At 37.1% G+C, this 18,773-nt stretch overlaps 1 protein-coding gene across 2 annotated transcripts in view; it reads left to right on the top strand.

Moving 5' to 3' along the window:
* LOC122181138 (uncharacterized oxidoreductase ZK1290.5-like) overlaps positions 1-18,773 on the top strand; it is a 44,638-nt gene that overhangs the window by 9,093 nt on the left and 16,772 nt on the right. For both annotated transcript variants that reach the window (XR_006179360.1, XM_042873430.1), the window contains exons 2-3: positions 2,247-2,495; positions 7,135-7,236. Coding sequence is in view for 1 of the 2 variants with exons in the window: in XM_042873430.1 (XP_042729364.1) it covers positions 2,247-2,495; positions 7,135-7,236 (351 nt within the window). In the remaining variant the exon portion in view is untranslated. The remainder of the gene's footprint in view (positions 1-2,246; positions 2,496-7,134; positions 7,237-18,773) is intronic.

The following is an 18,773-nucleotide window of genomic DNA, read 5'->3' as shown; positions in this document are numbered from 1 at the left end:
CTGCTTTAATCTAAAACCACTTATTAAGAGTTTGAAATAGCAGTTTTGGAAGTGCAATTTAACTTATGCTTTTTGGTGTAAAACAAGTTACAGAGAAATGATTGCTAGATGATGCAGAAATTGAACCAGTTGCAGTGTCTGTCAGTGACTACAGAAAAGAGCTTTAAAGTTTTGTCTTTTAAAACACTTAAACTTTGTTTAAAATTGGGCACGTCAAAATTGTAGGAATGTAGTAGCGTTGTTTTATCACTCTGAAATCAGTGAAGAATCCAGTACTCCAAGTTTAGTAATCAAGTATGAATCGGGGATTGTCCCGTTGTGAGTAGAGTATCATGATTCTCTAAGTCTTTGTGTGCCAGATTAGATCATATTATAGAATGGCTCGGGTTGGAAGGGACCTTAAAGATCAATCCCCTGACATGGGTGGGGTTGCCAGCAGTTAGGTCAGGCTGCCCAGGGCCCCATCCAACCTGGCCTTGAATGCCTCCAGGGGTGGAACATCCAAGCTTCTCTGGGCAGTCTGTGCCAAGGCCTCACCGCTCTCTGAGTAAAGAGTTTCCTCCAAAAATCTAACTTAAATCTCTTCTAGTTAAAAGACATTTGTCCTTGTCCATCAGATCGGGTAGAAAGTTGGTCCCCCCTTCTGCTTGTAAGCTCCCTTTAAGTTCTGAAAGCCCCAGTGAGGTTTCCCCATAGCCTTCCCTTAGCTAAACAAGCCCAGCTCCCTCAGCCTGCCTTCATAAGAGAGGTGTTCCAGTTGTCTTTGTGGCCCTCCTCTGGATGCACTTTTATTATACCTTAAGTGTTCTACCAGCGTTGAGCAACTTATAGAAATAACATAGACTTTACTTATAAGATCGGGAATTTAAAAAATAATAAGCATTTAGGAGACTTGGCTTATTTTATATGCCCTGTGGCAGCGTAAGTGCTTGTTCTTGCTTGCATTGTCACAATGTGTGCGAGGAAGTCACACACATTACTATGGGCATCCTCCCTCCAGTCCAGGCATGGAAAATTCTAAGGATGAGCGTAAGATAGTTGTTTCTCTACTCCTTCTGATAGTTTGGTTGGACTTACACGCTTAATAATTTCATGATGTGCTTAATCTAGAAATAAATGCTATGTGTGGAGTGAAGGAGAAAATTAACAGCTGGAGACAAATTTCACTTTATTTTCTTTGACCTGGATTCCTGTATGTATTAAATTCAGCAGAGGCTCAAGAGCTTGGTGCTGTTATCCATCACAACTGCACAGGGCCCTCCTTAAGTTAATGTCATAACCATCTGCACGCTTATTGCTGCTTCTGGAATTTGGGCCTTTAAATACAAGTCATCATCTTAGAAGCTTGCTTTAGTCAGTGACTTAGGCTGACTGAGCATTTCCTCAAGCAAACTGTAGAAAATACTGTTTGTGAGAAGTCTGAGTAGAGGTGAGTGGGTGAGGGGCTCATGGCAAAAAAAAAAACAACAGGAAAGGGTAAGGAGAAATACCATCCTCTATGCTCTCAACCAATTCTTTATCTGGCAGTCCTCCTGCTGACTGCTTTTCCTGCCAAGTCTCCTCCTCCTTCCGTCCCCTTGACAAGTGAAATACACTTTTTTGTACATCCAGTGAATACCTACGCAATGAGAGTTACAGTACTTTGTTACCAAGACTCCCTGTATAGCCATCTCTAACTCTTGTGTAAGATTGCATTGTTTTAGGTATTTCTGAGTTTGACATTATGTGAATTGCACCTGCGGTATGGCCCAGGCTGGGGTTGTACAGTGCAATAATATCTTGAAGCTACCAGGAGGAGCTTCAAGGAGGTCAACAGAGTAAATGTTTCAGGGTATACTTTTTGCAGAGTGAGTTGTTTTCAAGTTATATATATAATTTTCAAATTGTTAATATTTTTATCTGAAAATCTTGTGCTCCTGTTTGAAAACTAAATGTCACATATGGATTTTCTTTTATGGTCTTTTCTTCTATGTGTCTGTTTTCTTTTATGGTCTTCATCCTCGTCCATGACCCCACTTCTTTACTGTTCGTCTTTGATTCTGTTGGGGCTACTTCTGACCAGCATCAGCATTGTAGCATCTTATGTGTTTTCCCATCCTAGAGATCTGTATGGCACACTGCTCATCAGTTCCCATTTCTTTAGTGTTGTGAAGTGGCAATTCAGTAACAACATTCTGAGGCAATACTTATAAAACAAAATAATGTATGAAATATGTTGCTCACCTTTCACTTCTGCCTTCCTTTAGGTACTTCCCATCAAGGTGGCTATTCCCATGATGCTGTGGTCCATGCGTTACGGCAGTGCGGCATTCGTCATATTGACACAGCAAAAAGATATGGCTGTGAATCTCTCCTCCAAAAAGCTATCAAAGAAAGTGGTGTGAAGCGGGAGGACCTCTGGATAACTACCAAACTGTGGCACAGTGATTATGGCTATGAAAACACAAAAAAAGCCTGCTTGGAGTCGTGTGAAAGGCTTGGTGTTGAATATCTTGGTATGCATTTTTCATATAGCTTATTTGCTATACCTGCCATGTGAGTAGAGATGAGAAAGATAAATGAGTTCTGGAAAGAATGTTATGTTGCAGATAGATTGTAAGAGCCAAACTCTGCCCTAATTTACACATTCACAGATTTCTTCTGTTCTTGAGGAAATTTGTGTACATATAACTGAGAGTACAGAATTTTTCCTTGTTGCACATCTTTTAAAATGGAAAAAGGTACAGTTTTTTTTTTTTTTTTGTAAAAGTACATTTCATTGTTAATTTGAGTATTCACTAAATAAATTAGAGCTATATTTTTTTGCTGAAAACACCACAAACCTGTGGAAGAACAAGAATTCACAGACTTGGCAATATTTTTTTAATAGGGAAACAAAAATGCATAAGCTCTTGTGGTCTGCTGCATCTCAGGGAATGGGAGTCCTTTCTAAAAGTTATTTTGTGAGACTATTGATACTTGTAAAATTTCTGGGTATCTGCCTTTGGTTTGATCTGTTGATGCAGTACACTTTGGGGGAAAAAGACCAGAAGACTCAGATACCATATTAGACTTGCTTCAAAATATACCCTGGTCACAAACTTTTCATATTCAAAGATGTGGTGTCTTGCTATTGTATTAGACAGGCAGTGAGCAGCAGTAGGCGACTCAATTTTACGTAACACATCCCAGACAAGGAGTGGTGGTACTTGATAAAAAGTAAGTTATGTATTTCAAAATGCTTTTAGTTCTTTCTAGCTAGGTAGAACATTGGAAGGAAAATGGAAGAAGGTGAATTTAAAGTACTTATCTAAACTAATGATATTGGAGAGAATGTTTATGCTGACAAGGATTAATTGATCAACTATTACCTGTTAGTGTCCTGAAAACACATACTTCCTTCTTTTGCTTTACACTGTGCACTTGTATTCACTGGCTATTTAGCTTGATACTCTGCAACGTGTAGGAACAAAACCCATATCTGTTAAAGATCTGTATATTTATATGCAGATTTTTGGCTCTATTCCTTGTGTAAATGTATTCCTGAGCTTCCTGCACAACCACAGAATAAAGCAGAATGAATTAATATCTCTTTCTCAGTCAAGAGGATTTTCATGATCAATGTTCCAATCCTTAGCTCTGTCCTCAGAATTAAGAAATGGCATGTTTCTTTCTCTCTTCTTTCTACTTGTTTTGTTTGCTTTCTTTTTTCCTCTGCTTGCTGTGGCACTGGTGCTGAATGCCAATGAGAGGAAAACTTGACTCACTTCCAGGAAATCTTTCTCAGTGATTTCTCTCAGTACTCTAATTTGCTTTTATTTTCTCAGGTAGTAAGTAGACTGATTAAAGTCTGTGCTCATGGAAAATCTCTCTTTAGACGTGGCTTCCATGGTTCAGCAGGAATTGAAGGGACAAAAATTTGGGAGCAAGAATTGCACTAATATTGTTGTCAAACGAGAGAATCCTTTGTCTGGAATAAACAGAACTTCATTCTGTGTTCAGCTCTGAGACTTCTTTTGCTCACATTATTGAGAAAAATTTAAGAGTTATTACAGGTGCCTGCACAATGTGCCCCACTGTTCAGTACTCTTCATTTTCTGTTCCCACTTGTCTATTTTCTCTCCTTTTCTTCCTTTCCTTTCTTCCGCTAACGTTTCAGTAATTTATAAAGCTCTTCCTGACTGACCAATTAGTCAGAAATAGTGAGCTAAATTAGTACTGACTAAGTTTGTTTGAACTTAACAATTTATAAACTGTGATGTGTTAGGGAATATTTCATGTGAAATTCGTGGATCTGTCAGTGAGGATGGTGACCTTTACAAGAAGGATGGGAAGACAGAAAAGGCTGCATAAAAATTATTCTGTGGTTGTGTGAAAGAGGTGCAACTGAGTTCTATGTTCTGTGCTACACGTTCTGGTGAAGTAGACCCTGAAAGGAGGTAAAATTCACAGTGTGTTTCATGGTTTTGTAAAAAGCATCCTGCTTTAGGTTCTGTGTTCTTCCTGTATGAAAAGACCCAAGTGGAAAGCACTGTTGGAGGGGTTTTCAAGCAGAAAGTAGCAATATGTTGAAATGTGAACATTTCAAGTGATTTAAGAAAGCCGAGAGCTTTTTGTTGAACGTTTTGAGACTTTCAGAAAAAATGCAGAAGACTAGTTGGAAAATACAGTTACAAGCTTGTGGACCTAAACTTAGATACCCTTTTTTTTTTTTTTTCTCCCAAGAAAAGTTGTAGTAATAGCAGGGCTATTTATGTCTAGGCTTATTTAGGAAAGTAAATTATTCAGTTTCAAGCATCTGTTAAAGCCAGCAGTTTTTCTTGAAGTAAAGCATGGAAAACAGAGCAGAGTATTGCTCTAGATTTCCTGATTTCATCATATGTTAACCAAATACATGCATATTCACAGTATTTCCATAGGAATACTTGATTCATATATCTTGTAAGATTGAAAGGTAACGTATTGTGAAGTTGCACCTTTATTTGCAGACCATCAAAGCTGCAGATCTGTAGGAGCCTGGCAGCCAACTGTGCAGTGAAGGTCTTTGTCTCAAGGAAAGCTCCACTCATGTCCTTGAGGGTCCATGTAGCCACACCAAAAAGTAATATAATGCTAATGGATAAATCTGTGAAACTGATAGGAGGCAGTCACTGCTTTTTAAGAGAAAGCGTTCCATGTCAATACTGTTACAAAACTTCTCTCATAGGCACTTTTGGGCAAATGGTATTAGGAAAGCAGTGTTCCAGGGTTTTTGTTTGAATCAGTAGATTAAATATCCATGAGAAACTGGATATATTTTTTTTAATTTGTGGACACTGGTTATAACAGAGATTCTTCTTCTGTTTTCTAAATGCGGTACTCCAACTAGCAGTCATTGTAAACCAGTAAGAAATGGCAGCAAATCTTATGGGTTTGGCAGCAGCAGAATACATTCCTTGGGATTTAGATCAAACCTTCAAAGTAACTTCTTGAATGTGATTTGTGGGTTACTGAGTTCATAAACAATTTTTTTCCTTCTGCCTGTTCTGATTCTGTCAGATCCAACCAAATTTAACCTATCCCAGATGCACAGCTGGAACTGGACTAATCTTGGTTGTATCAGCACACTTGGTGTACATGTCTTGATAATTTCTTGCATCCTAGTGATGATAATACACCCAATTCAGATCATGAATTGATACAGAACGTTTTGGAGGCTGCTTCATGCTGATCACTATATATACACATATACATAATGTTAACAATTTGAATAGAATCATAGACTTTAATTTCTGTGCCCTTTAAATGTGAAAAGTCCCTTTATTTCTGAATTAATAGAAATTGTGTTATCTGTAGGTGCCACAACCACTAAGTAGTCATAAACCACTCTGTTTTAAATGTGTGAAAGTTGTTCTCGTGTGAAGGTTAGTTTTCCTGCAGCTGTGTTTTGACATTTGAACTCGAAGTCCTCAATTAGTACTGCACCACCATAACTTGATTGTCTGTAAAGCATGCTTTAAAAAGCTGGTAAATACAGCAGTCAATTGTGATTTTCTTAAGTGCATCCTGATACTGTGAATCATTACTTACAATTTTGAGTTAGGTTTATTAAGAATATGATTGTAAGAGACCTCAGAGTATTTCTTTGTCCCTCTACAACAAAGCAAAGTCTATGTCCATGTCATTCTCAGCAGATAAAAAATGTAGTCTGTTCCTAAAAATGGCCACTGATAGCTATACAATTCTTGACTAATATTAAGCTGTTTTGATTATTCTTATAAACTCATTTCTTGCCTCTGAAATTAGAATGTTTGTGTTCATGTAATCCCCCAGGGGAAGAAATACCTTCAGCAAATGAAAATGTGTGGGTGCAGGTGTGAATGTGTGTATGAACGAAGGTGAAGTGGTAGAGTTTGGTTTGTGAGGTGCTTATTGCTCTTATCACTCCAGAGGTGTTATGGAAAGTTTTCTGACACGCATTGGAAGTACACATTCTCGTTTAAAATAGCTATGCTTAGTTTACTCAAATACAGTGGCAGTTCTGTTTCTTATGGCTATATTCTGCTATTCTTCCACGGCTAGCTGTGCTGTGGTGGTTAGTGCATGACTGGCAGAAAGACTATTTTACCCTGTGTATCAGAGATAAGGTACCATTTCCCCACTTCAACGAACTCTTCTTGCAGTCAGAAGGGCTGTATTTTGTGATCCATAGATGCTTTCTAGTCCTGAATGTGTATGTTTCTAATTGCAAAGTATTTTTTATTGTAAAAAAAAGCCCAAATTACAATAAGCGTCATAGAATGATGCGTGCTGAGCAATGTTACCTTCTCTGAACTTCAAGACTTGTAGCACTGCAGTGGTAGTCAAGTCTTAATAAACTAATGACCAAAATCCCTTTAATTTAAATGGGACCTGTTATATGTTGAAAGCTTATACTAACATGACCATGAAATTCTAGTTAGGGTAACCTAAGCCTGAAGCAAAAGTGCAACTTCGGCCACCTTTCCTTACTAATAAATTCTTACAGGATTTAATTTATTAAAACTGAGTGGATGTATTTGGTAATGATCATGGAGTTATGTTTTGATAATAGTATGTTAGAGGCCTCTGTGGAGGGAAAGTGCTGCTTCACGTGATTTGACATTTTTTGAAGACTTCGATACGTTTCTTTTCCAGATCTTTATTTGATGCACTGGCCTGATACTCATGTTCCAGGTAAAAGCAATCAGGAGGTTCGAGCTGAAACCTGGAGAGCAATGGAGGAGCTTTATGAGAAAGGTAATGTAATAATTAAAAACTTGTCTTTGCAGAAGGAATTACGATGTGTTTTAGGCTTTGGGAAATCTGTAATGAAAGGTGTTTAAAAAAAAATAAAAATCATTTGAGCTGTGTGCTCATATTTGGATCATACTTGAGCATGTCAGTTATTTGAGCCTCTTTGAAAATTGCAGCATTAGCATTCTGGTAAACTAAGGGAGTTTTATGTTGCTTTTCAGTAATATGGTTCCAAGTTTTGCCTGTGAGATTAATGGTGTGCATACTTCCTTGAAAAATTCTACAGATTATGTTGAAATGTTTATGTTACAGCAGAATGTTTTTGTAGTAGCCTCCACTGTTGTCAGTATAAATCACACTACCAAGTTTTATTTCGTTTTGATTTTTTAAAATTTATTTTAGGATGTCATTTTTCACTTTATCTTGTACTATGCTACTTTATAGGACCTATTTGTGTTTCAGAAAATGTCAACAAAACAAGCTGGATAGGTAGGAACAAATATCAAACTGCAAATTCTTTGTTTTTAACTTTTTCAAAAACTTTCAGAGGAGGGAGCTATTCTCTCAAGTTGAGGTTTCTGTCAATATGTTTTTTTTTTTTTGTGCACAGCAATCTGTTTATGTTCATATCAATAGGAAGAGTAGACTGCACCAAGCAAAATTTGTCATGTAGGTTTGAGGGGAGGATTTTGCTCCTGAGGTGTGAACAGTATTTTTAGAAACAATGTAAAAGAAGGTCCTGTCATGCAGTTCTTAGGCAGTGTGATCCCACCGTATTTGGATCTTCAAAGAATTTATGTGGACCATGAGAAGAATTCTTGGTTAGTCTATTTGCCAGCTCATACACTGAAACAGTGATTGTAGCAGTAGAGTGCTGCCCATACGGCCTGCATGCTGTATGTCTTTTATCAGTTTTATCTGGGTAATAAACAAACCCATTTTTTGAGCTTCTACACTTGAAGTGTTTTTGGTTTGCATTTGGAAACACAAAAGTAAATTATCTTTGATACATCTTTGGTTTCTGCTTTTTATATTAAGCATAGGGAGGTTGCAAAAAGTATTTTTTGCTGTGTAAGGGATTACAACATTAAGTTTTGAAAGAAATACTGCACCAACCACCAACCTCATGTTTCAAGGCATCAGTGACGTTAGTCCAAAGATGGAGTGAATCATTCAGCAAGCTATTTTGCTTTTCCACTGAAAAGTGCTTTCTGATGGGTGTTTAGGCCAACACATGTCATTTGTGCCTGGGTATGCCATCCGGATTGCTGCAACTACGTTATATTTTCACTTGCTGTTGCTATTCCTATCCTGATTTATTTATTCTGCTTTTTTTTGTTTGTCACATTTGTGATTTTCTATTTCATGTCTTTTTAATGCAAAAGATTTTGAGCTATTCAGTGATCTTCAGTAAGACACTGGAAATGCAATCACTGAATTGTTTTTTATTCTTTGTTTCTATGCATGGTATGTATAGATACTGAGGTTGTATTTATTTATTTATTTTGCAGTTAGGTTTCTTTGTCACTTTGCACTGCCGTTTTCTTAATTTAAGCATTCTGTAGGCTCATGATTCACGCAGGTTAGCTTAAGTATTCCAGCTCTGGTCTACTTTACCTTAGGTGAATTTGCCCTCACCTGTAGATGATTTGTTAGTCTGATTGAATCAAGTGCCTTTGAACGTTAGCTTAAACAGTTCTGTGTTAAGGGATGCAGACTCTGCATGTTCTGACCATAACCAGAAACTATTATTGAAATGATATGCAAAAGTTAACCACTCTGGAGATGGAAATGCAATGATTCCTGAGGAAAATGTTAAATAACTTGTTTGCATGGTTAACCACTAGACTTTCAGTTGAAGATTGAACGATTACTGCATATCTTTGTGACTTGCTATGTGTTATGTGAGTAAAGTGTTAGCCTCAGTACAAATTGAATACATGACTTGGTCAAAATCCTTACTTGAGGGGAAAAAAAGAGTTTTAGGCTAAAGGGTGAGTTCTTCATTTTCACTGAATGCGGCTTTGGTGCAGGTAGTCATTGGTTCTTGTTTGCAATACTGTTTTTTTTAGGGCATGTTTACTGGGGGCTGGCTTGAAGCAAAGCAACAGTAGAAAATAAAAGCCTTCAGGTTTAAGGATTGTCTATTTAAAAATGAATAATATTCCTCAATCAATTCATGAAGGAAAGATTGAAGTTATTTAACTTGCTTCTGGGTTTAGCAACTAGCTGTATCCACACTGAGGAGTTTCTGGAAATGCAATGACATTAAACATAATTCTCTGTGGAAAAACTGGTTTGTAGTATGGGATTAATAATGCATATGTGCAATAGACTGGTAAGATGATAAAAAATCTCAATATTGACTGAAGTCTTTGGTCCAGCTGAGGTAACAAGATTTTCTTTAATGACTTCTTTGTATTCACAGACACTTTGATTGCAGATATTTGAAAATCTCATTCTTTCAACCTCTATTTAAATCCTGGTTGATGTTTATTCTACAAAATTTCACTTACCTGAGGCAAACAAGATTTTAAAGTAATGTAAATTATTAATAGCCTTTTATTATATCACCATTACCTATTACCCTATCAGGCAGGTAAAGAAGTTATCAGTATCACGAGTCTGTAAAAGTCTTTGCAGGTTGGGTTTGGTTTTTTTTGTGTTACAGTATGTTTTGTATTGGTCACAATGGTCAAATGCATTTATGTTTATAGATATGAGGTTTTTTTAGGATGTGTAAGCAAAGATGGATTCTACCATGTTCATCTTAGAGTCACCAAGTAGTAGCTGAGACCTAGGGTAACAAGGCTTGTAGGCCTTTTGGACTGAAATATCTTCTCAGCCAGTTTAGGAGAGAGTATGGTTCTTGAGTCTGTGCACCTGTCTGGGTCAGCATGTGCTAAAACCCAGTCCTCAGATGAAAAAGATCTCTGTGTGATAGGTTAAAAAAAAATCTAAAAGATTTTTCGATATTATTTGAATAAATAGTTTAGGGAGCAGAAAACTTGAATGAAAAGTTAAGCAAAGCTCCTCAGATTAGAACAGGTCCAACTTCAGAAAATTCCCAAATGCTTCTGGCTGAAGAAATAGCAGGTTTACTGTTATTTGAATGCAGTGTGTGCAAATGAAAATGGATATGTAAACTGATGCATGAGCTTTCACTGAAACATAGAGGCATCCTTAACTTTTTTTTCATAATCTTTCAGTGCCTTGTAGTGCTTTCTCTGTTTTGTCTTAAGGAAAGTTTGAGGTTTATCTGTAACATCAGAAGCTTCTATTAACTGGAAAGCAATGGGTTTAGGTGACAGAAGAGGGAGATCTCCTTTGCTTTCAGTCAGAAATCTCCACTGTGGCTTAACATTATCCATGTTTTTAAGAATCTTCTTCTTGTATTTCATCGAAAGCAATTTTTGGTGGTTAACATTCTTTAAAAAGAATCACCTGTCCTGATCTGATTTTTCACTGGAAATATGAACAACTTAAAACAGGAAAGAATCTGAGTAGTGTTTGTCAGTATTTGTCTTGTTGCACTTTGTAGCTGACTGGTTACCATACTGCAATTTTGGCAAGTGCTCCTTGGGTTCGGTGTGCTGGCAAATTTTTTGCAAACTGAATGGAGTCCAGTTGCTGCCTCAAGGCTGGGGTCTCAGAGGCACACTTGGAAGAAATTTTTTAGCGCTCTCTCCATTGTGCTTGAATCCAGCATTCACCTTCCTAATGCAACTGAGCAATTGTCTTACAATCTCACTTCAGGGTAAATAAGTTTTCCCAGAGTCCCAGGTGATTTTCATGAGGTTTTTATAAGGAAACTACGACAGATGCAAGTTTTACCAACTTCAGGATTTTAAGTCCCTCTGGGTTGAATCTGAAATGTGGTCAATCCTGTGTTGTTGTTTTTTTGTTTGTCTGAGCTGTAGAGTCTGTGGCAGACCAAACATTTTCTCCTGACTAAATCCTTCAGTATGTTTCTTAAAGTCTGTTAATGGTCCTAACAGCATCTCTCCCTTGTTATCCTATATTTTATACATTTCTTCTCTCTAGCATTTCTTCCCTACAAACAAGGCAAGGTTATGCTTTCAGTTTGTTATATATTTTTCAAATATTATGTAGTGTAACCAGATTTTGGTAATTAAATTTGCTGTTTTCCCATAATAACCTAGGGAAGGATGTGCTCCAGTCCTGATCAGTAAAAGTGGGTACATATTTTGAATGACTTACTAACAGATAGCTTTTTTATCGTTCAGTATCAAGAGCCAAAATTTATTAATTGTACATACACTTCCCTAAACCATATGGGAAATGTATTAGAACTGTTAGTCGTTATGTTAATGAGTTATAACAGTGTCTAATTCATGAGGTATTCATATTCAGGTTAACTGTGCTGTGAGAATTGTGCTGTCCCTTAGTGTAAGTAGTAGCTTTAGAGTAAGTAGGGGTTGGAGCTCTGCACCTGGGCTTGTTAAACCTGAGGAGTGGCAGCAAGTTCCATTGAACAATTATTGAAACATCTTTACTCTGACGATTAGGAACAAATGATTGTGGGATAATACTTATCATTTTCTTTACTGTTTTTTTTTTTAATTGTGTGTATCTGATGGTACAGAGTAAAGGCTCTACCAGTGCTAAATGGATTCATTTAAAAACAGTGGTAAGACCAAACTGCTAGCAGTTTATTCACAGTAGGAAAGCTCTTGCTGTTAAAATGGATTTCTACTAACAGAGGATTAAGTACTCTAGAACTTCAATGTCAAGAATTACTTTATTTCAATGCTATTAAGCCTGGAAATGTAACATATTATTAATATATATTTTATATGTATATATGTTTTAAGTATGGTGATTTGTTAATCTGCTCCAGTTTGACTGTAGCAGTTTCACAGGAGGCAGTCAACTGTCACTGTATGTCATAATGTCACAGTGAGAATAGTCGAGTCTGTGTGTGTTGTCCGGTACTGAGAGGCAGAGAATTCTGGACATGTCTTTGTTCAACAGGCCTCATAGATCATTTCTTTTAAGATCTATGGGGTAGCAGTGCTGAGAAAAAATGCAGAATAAAACCTTATTTTGGTCAGCGAGACATTTGTGTGTAATAACTGGGTCTTCCTGTTGTAACAGCTGAAGTCAGCTAGGATTCTTGTAATGACAAAGCTATGGTTTGAATTTTTGTGGTCTCGTACATTATCATTTTGTGGAATTATCCTCTCTGATTCCTCAGGACAGAGGCCAGACTGCCTACAGAACCCATTCCAAGATACATACATTGAGTCAAACATTCCCTTGACAACTGCAGCATTCCTGTATAGGCATCATTTGTCTGCCAGCAGATGAAAGCAGTGTGGGCAAACTGCTTTGACATCATGAATAGTCATTATGTATGCTCACTGGTAATTGGTCTGTTTCTAGCAAAATAACCCTTTCCATATGTAGTGTCTTTAATGACCTTGAGTTTGGCATTGTGGTTAGCCCATCATCTTGAAAACTTCGTACACACATGCACATGATTACTTGTCCCTTCATCTAAAAATACTGGGAAGAATGTGGATCTCTAGCTAGTTTTTGACTGTAATTGGGAATGCTGTTTTTCTAAAAGTTGATTTTTCCTTATCTGCATAGTTTAAGCAGTGAAGCTTTTGCTTACCGAGATATTTGTGCTTGCATCAGAAATTCATTACTGTTCTAATTATCGTCTGTGTTAAACAGGTACTCTTGAAAATAATTATTCTGTTGTTAGTTTTAGTTGTATTTGCATATGATTTTAAGGAAGTGCCATAAAGTAGCAGAAACTGTTTAGCCTAGCATTGAAGTATAACTGAGAAAAAAAGTTGTTCTGCCTAATTCCAAGTGAGGGAAGAAATCTGGCCATCCTTAATAATGTTCGTGTCCTTTTCCTTTCTGGGCACAGACTGGTGCAGTCTTCATTTTTTCCTTCTGCATTATCTATCAGTTCTTAAAGGTATGGGTGGGAGGTAAGTTAAACCAAATACAGTTTTGTGTAGCTGGCACAGATTTCTAGTACACCAATTTCTAAATGGTATTCTGCTTTTGTTTTACTGAAAAATAATTTTATATCTCTGTTGATATCATCCCATGATGAACAACTCATGTGCACTTATGTTCCATTTCAACAAATACTTATTTTACAAATGTTCATGCTGGTAGAAATCGGATGGAGGGGTGTGTATGTGCAAGTTGCATTGAAGTTTTTAGTAAGTAAATGACTTAGCAAGACATCTATTTCACACTGTGAACTGCATTCTCTTTGCGCAGATAAAGATGTCTCTGGGCTTGTTGTTATCTGAAACAGTTCAGAGATGTGTTTTTATGGTTTGAAGGTGGTTGCTGTTGGTGAGGATGTTGGTCGCACCACACCCTGTTGATCAGATAAGACTGCAATAAAAGACTTATAGAAAAAGAAATGACAGTACATTTTTATGTTGAAAATCACAAAGTAGTCTTCACAACATGCAGCATTTTAATAAGAAATTGCCATTGAATCAGGCGTTTTGGTGCAGATGTGAAAGCAGGAACAAATCTAAATTTGCACAGATGTCTACTCCCTTTTGTCATATTTTGCTCTTCTTAGTAACAAGCTTCATGTGCAATGCTAAGTGCAAAAATAAGCCCTCAGACTTCTGTTTCATGATTTATTGCAATGTGTTATTTGTATTTTTTTTCTACTAGCACATTAAGCCTATTTTTGATAAATTTAGGGTGAATGTTTTTATTTAGCTTACTGAAAGAAAATGTATGTTTGTGTACGTTCCATATGGATATACGCAGAAGTGCATACAGGTTCCCACCTGAACACAAGAAGCCTTGGGAAGATGGCAGTGTTGAAATACATTTCAGTGGAAAGTCCTTGTCCAAAAGATCATTTTGTCTCAAGCAGTGATGTACATTATTTGGGGAAAAGGTATTGCTTGTCTGCTCTGCAAATTTTGAACACTAAACCCAGGGTAGTAGACCCTGAGCTAAATCAGTGTTATTTTATTGACATGAGATGGTTTGTTCTTATTTGTATTTGTTGGGAACTATTATCCTCTCCAGTGTGGAAGTCCCCAAAGTATCCCAGTTTAGGAAACTGTGCCTTCATAGCCACAGGGAGGACAACCGATTTAGAATTTATGTTTTGCTCATGCTACTTTCAGAGTGCTTATTTTAAGGGTGTACACAGTGTGATTGCCATTACGTATTCAGCTGAGTCTCTGGTAATTCTGATCACATCTTCACAGTGTAGTGCATGGTGACAATATTGCCTTCAGGGGTTGTTTCTGTACCAAGTTGCTTTTACAGCTCTGTCTGCCCATCTGTTCACGAGCAGCTGCCTTTAACAGATGCTTCAAAATGCTCTCAATATAAAAACATATTTTCAGGCTTTTTTAAAGCTGTGTTCTACTTGCAGTATGATCCTACATGCTGAAAGCTGGCACGAGAGAGGGAAATATACATCAGGGGAATTGATTCAGTTTTGAAGACAATCAGACAGCCCTTGGCAACATTTTTTTAATGTAACTTGATGTGTATCAGAATTCGAGAAAAAAAACATATCAGTGTAACTAAGATGTTGCACTGAAGTGAGGAAGATGAGCAGCCAGAGTTGGAGACTGAAAATGCATTTAGCTCCTATTGCAGCATTATGCAACTTAATAACTACTAAACTGTTGTGTAAACAAAATGTTCATAATTATTTTTCAGTCACAGGACTTTTGTTTCCTCTAATTTATCATGATTCAGAGGTGATCTGCAGGATGGAGTTGTAGTAGCCCGCAAGTTGCTTCAAGGCTGGTAATGCTCCTGTACTGTTGTGATGGATAGGAAATGGGTCTTCTCATCGCTTTTGCCACAGTCTTCCTGTATGCAATTAGGCCAGCTTTTGGTGTCTATCTGTGAAATGGGAGCAAGGCTTATATCATAGATTTAGAACTCAGTTCTGACTGGATGTGTTTAAAACTCACCTACATTATTTGTGGAGGCTTCGGCTTGCACCCTGCTTGTGGGACACACTAAGCCTGCAGCATTCATTACTTTAGCAAGCTGTGCTGAAATCTGTGCTTTATAATTTCTGTAAGGAATGCTATTTGCCTACGGAGGAATTCTTAACCTATATATCACAGAGGCTGTGGGCTTTTCCAACCTGTGTAGCCTCCTGTAATAAAGATACAGTTGCTACAGTTGACCTCTTGTGAAAAGTGGATCTTTGTGCTTTTATTCTGTGGCCTGAACAGGACATGTAACAGAACGGGCACTGTTCGTGCTGTGGGAATTTTCCTGTCTTTGACTGGTGTAGGGAGCAGGCAGGGGGAGGAAAATTGGCTCTGCAAATCCAGTGTCCAATTTTGTCGTTTACAGAAACTTCTTGACCTCAACTTTGTACAGCTAATGTTACAGAGAGTATTTAGAGGTTTGATAAATATTCTTGGGAAAGATAGGGCTAACTATTGCATTAAAATAGTGTTGTGATGCCAAGACTGTGTATTTATACTTCATTGCTGCAAGGCTAGCAGAATCACAGAATCATAGGGGCTGGAAGGGACCTTCAAACATCATTGTGTCCAGACTCCCTGCAAAGGCATCCAGGAAGGCATCCAGGAGTGTCTTGAATATCTCTAGAGAAGGAGAGTCCACAACCTCCTTGGGCAGCCTGTTCCAGTGCTCCGTCACCCTCACTGTGAAGAAGTTCCTTTGTGTTATCGGTGTGGAACTTGCTGTGCTCCAGCAGCAGTGTCCATAGAACTCCACTTAAGTTGATGTTACGCTAAGTAAAAGAAAAAATATCCAGTCACTTTCTAGGTTGCCTTTAAAAATGCCTTATACTTAACACAACTACTTGTGAACCACTCTAATAGAAAGACTGGGAGTAACACTGTGGTAAAATTACCTGTATGGTGGAGGCCAAGTTTACTATGTGCATGATGGAGAAGACCTTACTTCTCTTCCTTCTGATATGTTTTCTAATGTGTCTTTCAGAGTCAGAGTAATTCTGCAAACTGGCTGAAAATTTCTGTTCTACCATTGTGCACTGGTCAGTCAATTATTAGCAGTTGTAGAAGCATCATCATTGCCTTGAAGTCTGTGCATAGTCACAGAGCAGGGCAAAGCCACACTAAGCCTTACTAGCTAACAGGGATTTGCATACTTGTTGCTTATTGCATCTCACAGTTTGTCAAAATCTTCTATGGGCTAAACCACTCATTTCCCCAAAAGCACGTGAGGAGGATACTTTCTCTCCCTGAATTAAAGCTCTATCACTTTCTAAATAAGGCAGTATATCTTTCAGAAAGGTACTTTCTAGAGAGGATTGCAGCTAGTGCATTCTAAGCTTTTATCCCAGAAAAGTTGAACTTTCGGGCAAATTAAATTGAACAAGTTGACTTCCAGACAATCCGCTGACTGAAATGTATTTCAACACAGTGCCTGCTTAGAAGATGTTTTTATTTTGCCTAATTTCTGGAGCATTCTGGTGCTTTTGAGACCTGTTACACAAACTGTTATTGGTCTCCACTTTCAGCAAAACTGGATGTATTGGTGCACATGTGCAAATATTTTCATATATGCAAGGGTGCGTTTACACTTAATTCTCTGGTAAACTAACCTTATTTTTTCACCATTTCTTGTTCACATAAAGGGGGACCTAATACAAATTGTACTCTACAAATTTTGTAGCGTACTCATAAAAATCTTTACATCTTAAAGGCTTAGCTGATATAAATACATTCTGGCCCTTCTTGCTTTCTTTGCTATGTCTTACCAGCACCTTGTTCCTATCAGGGAAAGGCTGAGATGAGAGAGAACCTGCTACACTACTTGAATGTTCCCGTAAGTGAGAGCAATCTTCAGCTGCTTCTTCCAAATCTTAGCATTTTTGTGGTGCCTGAGCAAAGCACAGTAATTACAAGGAAATCTGCTACCTATTCTTAAGTATTTTGAGGTACTGAAAGAACTATTGCATACAACTGACTTTCTCAGGATGTATAATTTTTGTTGTTGTTACAGTGCTGATGTAATCATTTCATGGATCTTGTTTGTTATACATTGTCACAGGTAATGGGTTTAGATCTTCATTTTTGTGCCCATCCTTTTCTAGTTCTTCATTAGAATCATAAAATAGAATAGTTAATGTTGAAAAAAAAAAACACTGAGATCATCTAGTCCAACCATTAATCCATCCCCATTCATAATAATTAATCCAGCAAGTACCAGTTGTGAAAATAATTCTCTATAATCTCGTTCTCTGAAGCAGTCTTTCCCAGATTTGGACAAGTTAGGGCAAAAGTGGTAGTATTTATTCAGCTGGATGGAAACAATTCTCTGAAGTAAAATCTATTGCTTGTTGGTTGAAATCTGGACTTTGCATTTTTCAGGTGATTCCATTGTTTCAAATTCATGCTCCAGTGTGCATTGAAATAAAGTTTTTAATACAGTCGGACTTTAATAGTTTTCATATTTATTGCATTTCATTTTGTAATTTAATATCAAACCTAAAGCACTTCAATTTTCCTGTATAAGACTGTAACCAATCGCAGAGTAATGAAGTTGAAATGAAGGGTTCTAATTTTACCAAAACAAAATACCTAGGTTTAATGAATGTGAAATGGTTCAATCGTTATCCCTTTAAAAGGTGGGAAAGTGCTGTTTCCACAGAAATATGAAAATTCTTGTCATTATTTTTCTGTTCTGTGGGAAGATATTCATTTTTCTTGGCAGTTTGTAATTTAGCCTTTGCAACTAAGCATAGAAGTGTCTTAATATCGGTTTTAGTAAGTGTAACTAAGATTCGAGACAAAGCATAACTGATACAAAATTTCTTGATGGGATCTCTAGCCAAAAACCTACAGTGAATGCAAAGAGTATATGGGACAGACAACTCGGAGTCAGCTGGAAGCAAGATGTCTTAAAAAATACTGTAAGGAAAAAAAAAAAAGCAATGATTTTTTTTGTGGGAAAGGACAAGTTTAGTACGAGCTTTCATCTTTTATCTAAGAGATTTTTTGTTATAATTCTGCCTGAAATAAAAGCTTTGTTCTTAAGAGCAAATTGAAAGCATGCTTTTTTAACTCCTTAGCTTTCAACAATAGTGTATAATATTTTGGTTCACCATTGTATTAAAAATGTAAATGTTTTTCTCACTTCTCTGTCAAAATAATTTATTAATATTGACGCTGCAGGGTAATTTGTCAGTACCAATCAAAAGCTTGGGTTTTCCCCTTCTGGCAGATTACATACAGATTATATAAATTGCCGTAATGCAGACTGTAACTTAATTATTTTATGCATCTTGAACAGTGTTCATTTCTGCAAGTGATAGCTGCCTAGTATGTAGTTGCTCATGTATTTTTTCTCCTTTTTGTATTCTACAAAGGAAAACATTTAAAAAGCAATGGTATGTGTGCAAGGTATTGCTGCTGTGCAATAAGTCTGTCTGCTTTCACTGCTAAAATATGTGAAAACAGAACAGTCAAATTGCCTGTATTTGTATGTGGTGGTGCAAATTTTATTGTTAAGGGTTTTAACATTGTGTTTTTAATAACTAGCAGTAA

Source organism: Lagopus leucura, unplaced genomic scaffold (assembly GCF_019238085.1).
Source record: "Lagopus leucura isolate 7727_CA_CO unplaced genomic scaffold, USGS_WTPT01 Super-Scaffold_100009, whole genome shotgun sequence".
In the NCBI taxonomy this organism is placed as follows: Eukaryota; Metazoa; Chordata; class Aves; order Galliformes; family Phasianidae; genus Lagopus; species Lagopus leucura.
Note: the sequence above shows the minus strand (reverse complement) of the source record. Positions and strands in the feature narration are given on the sequence as shown.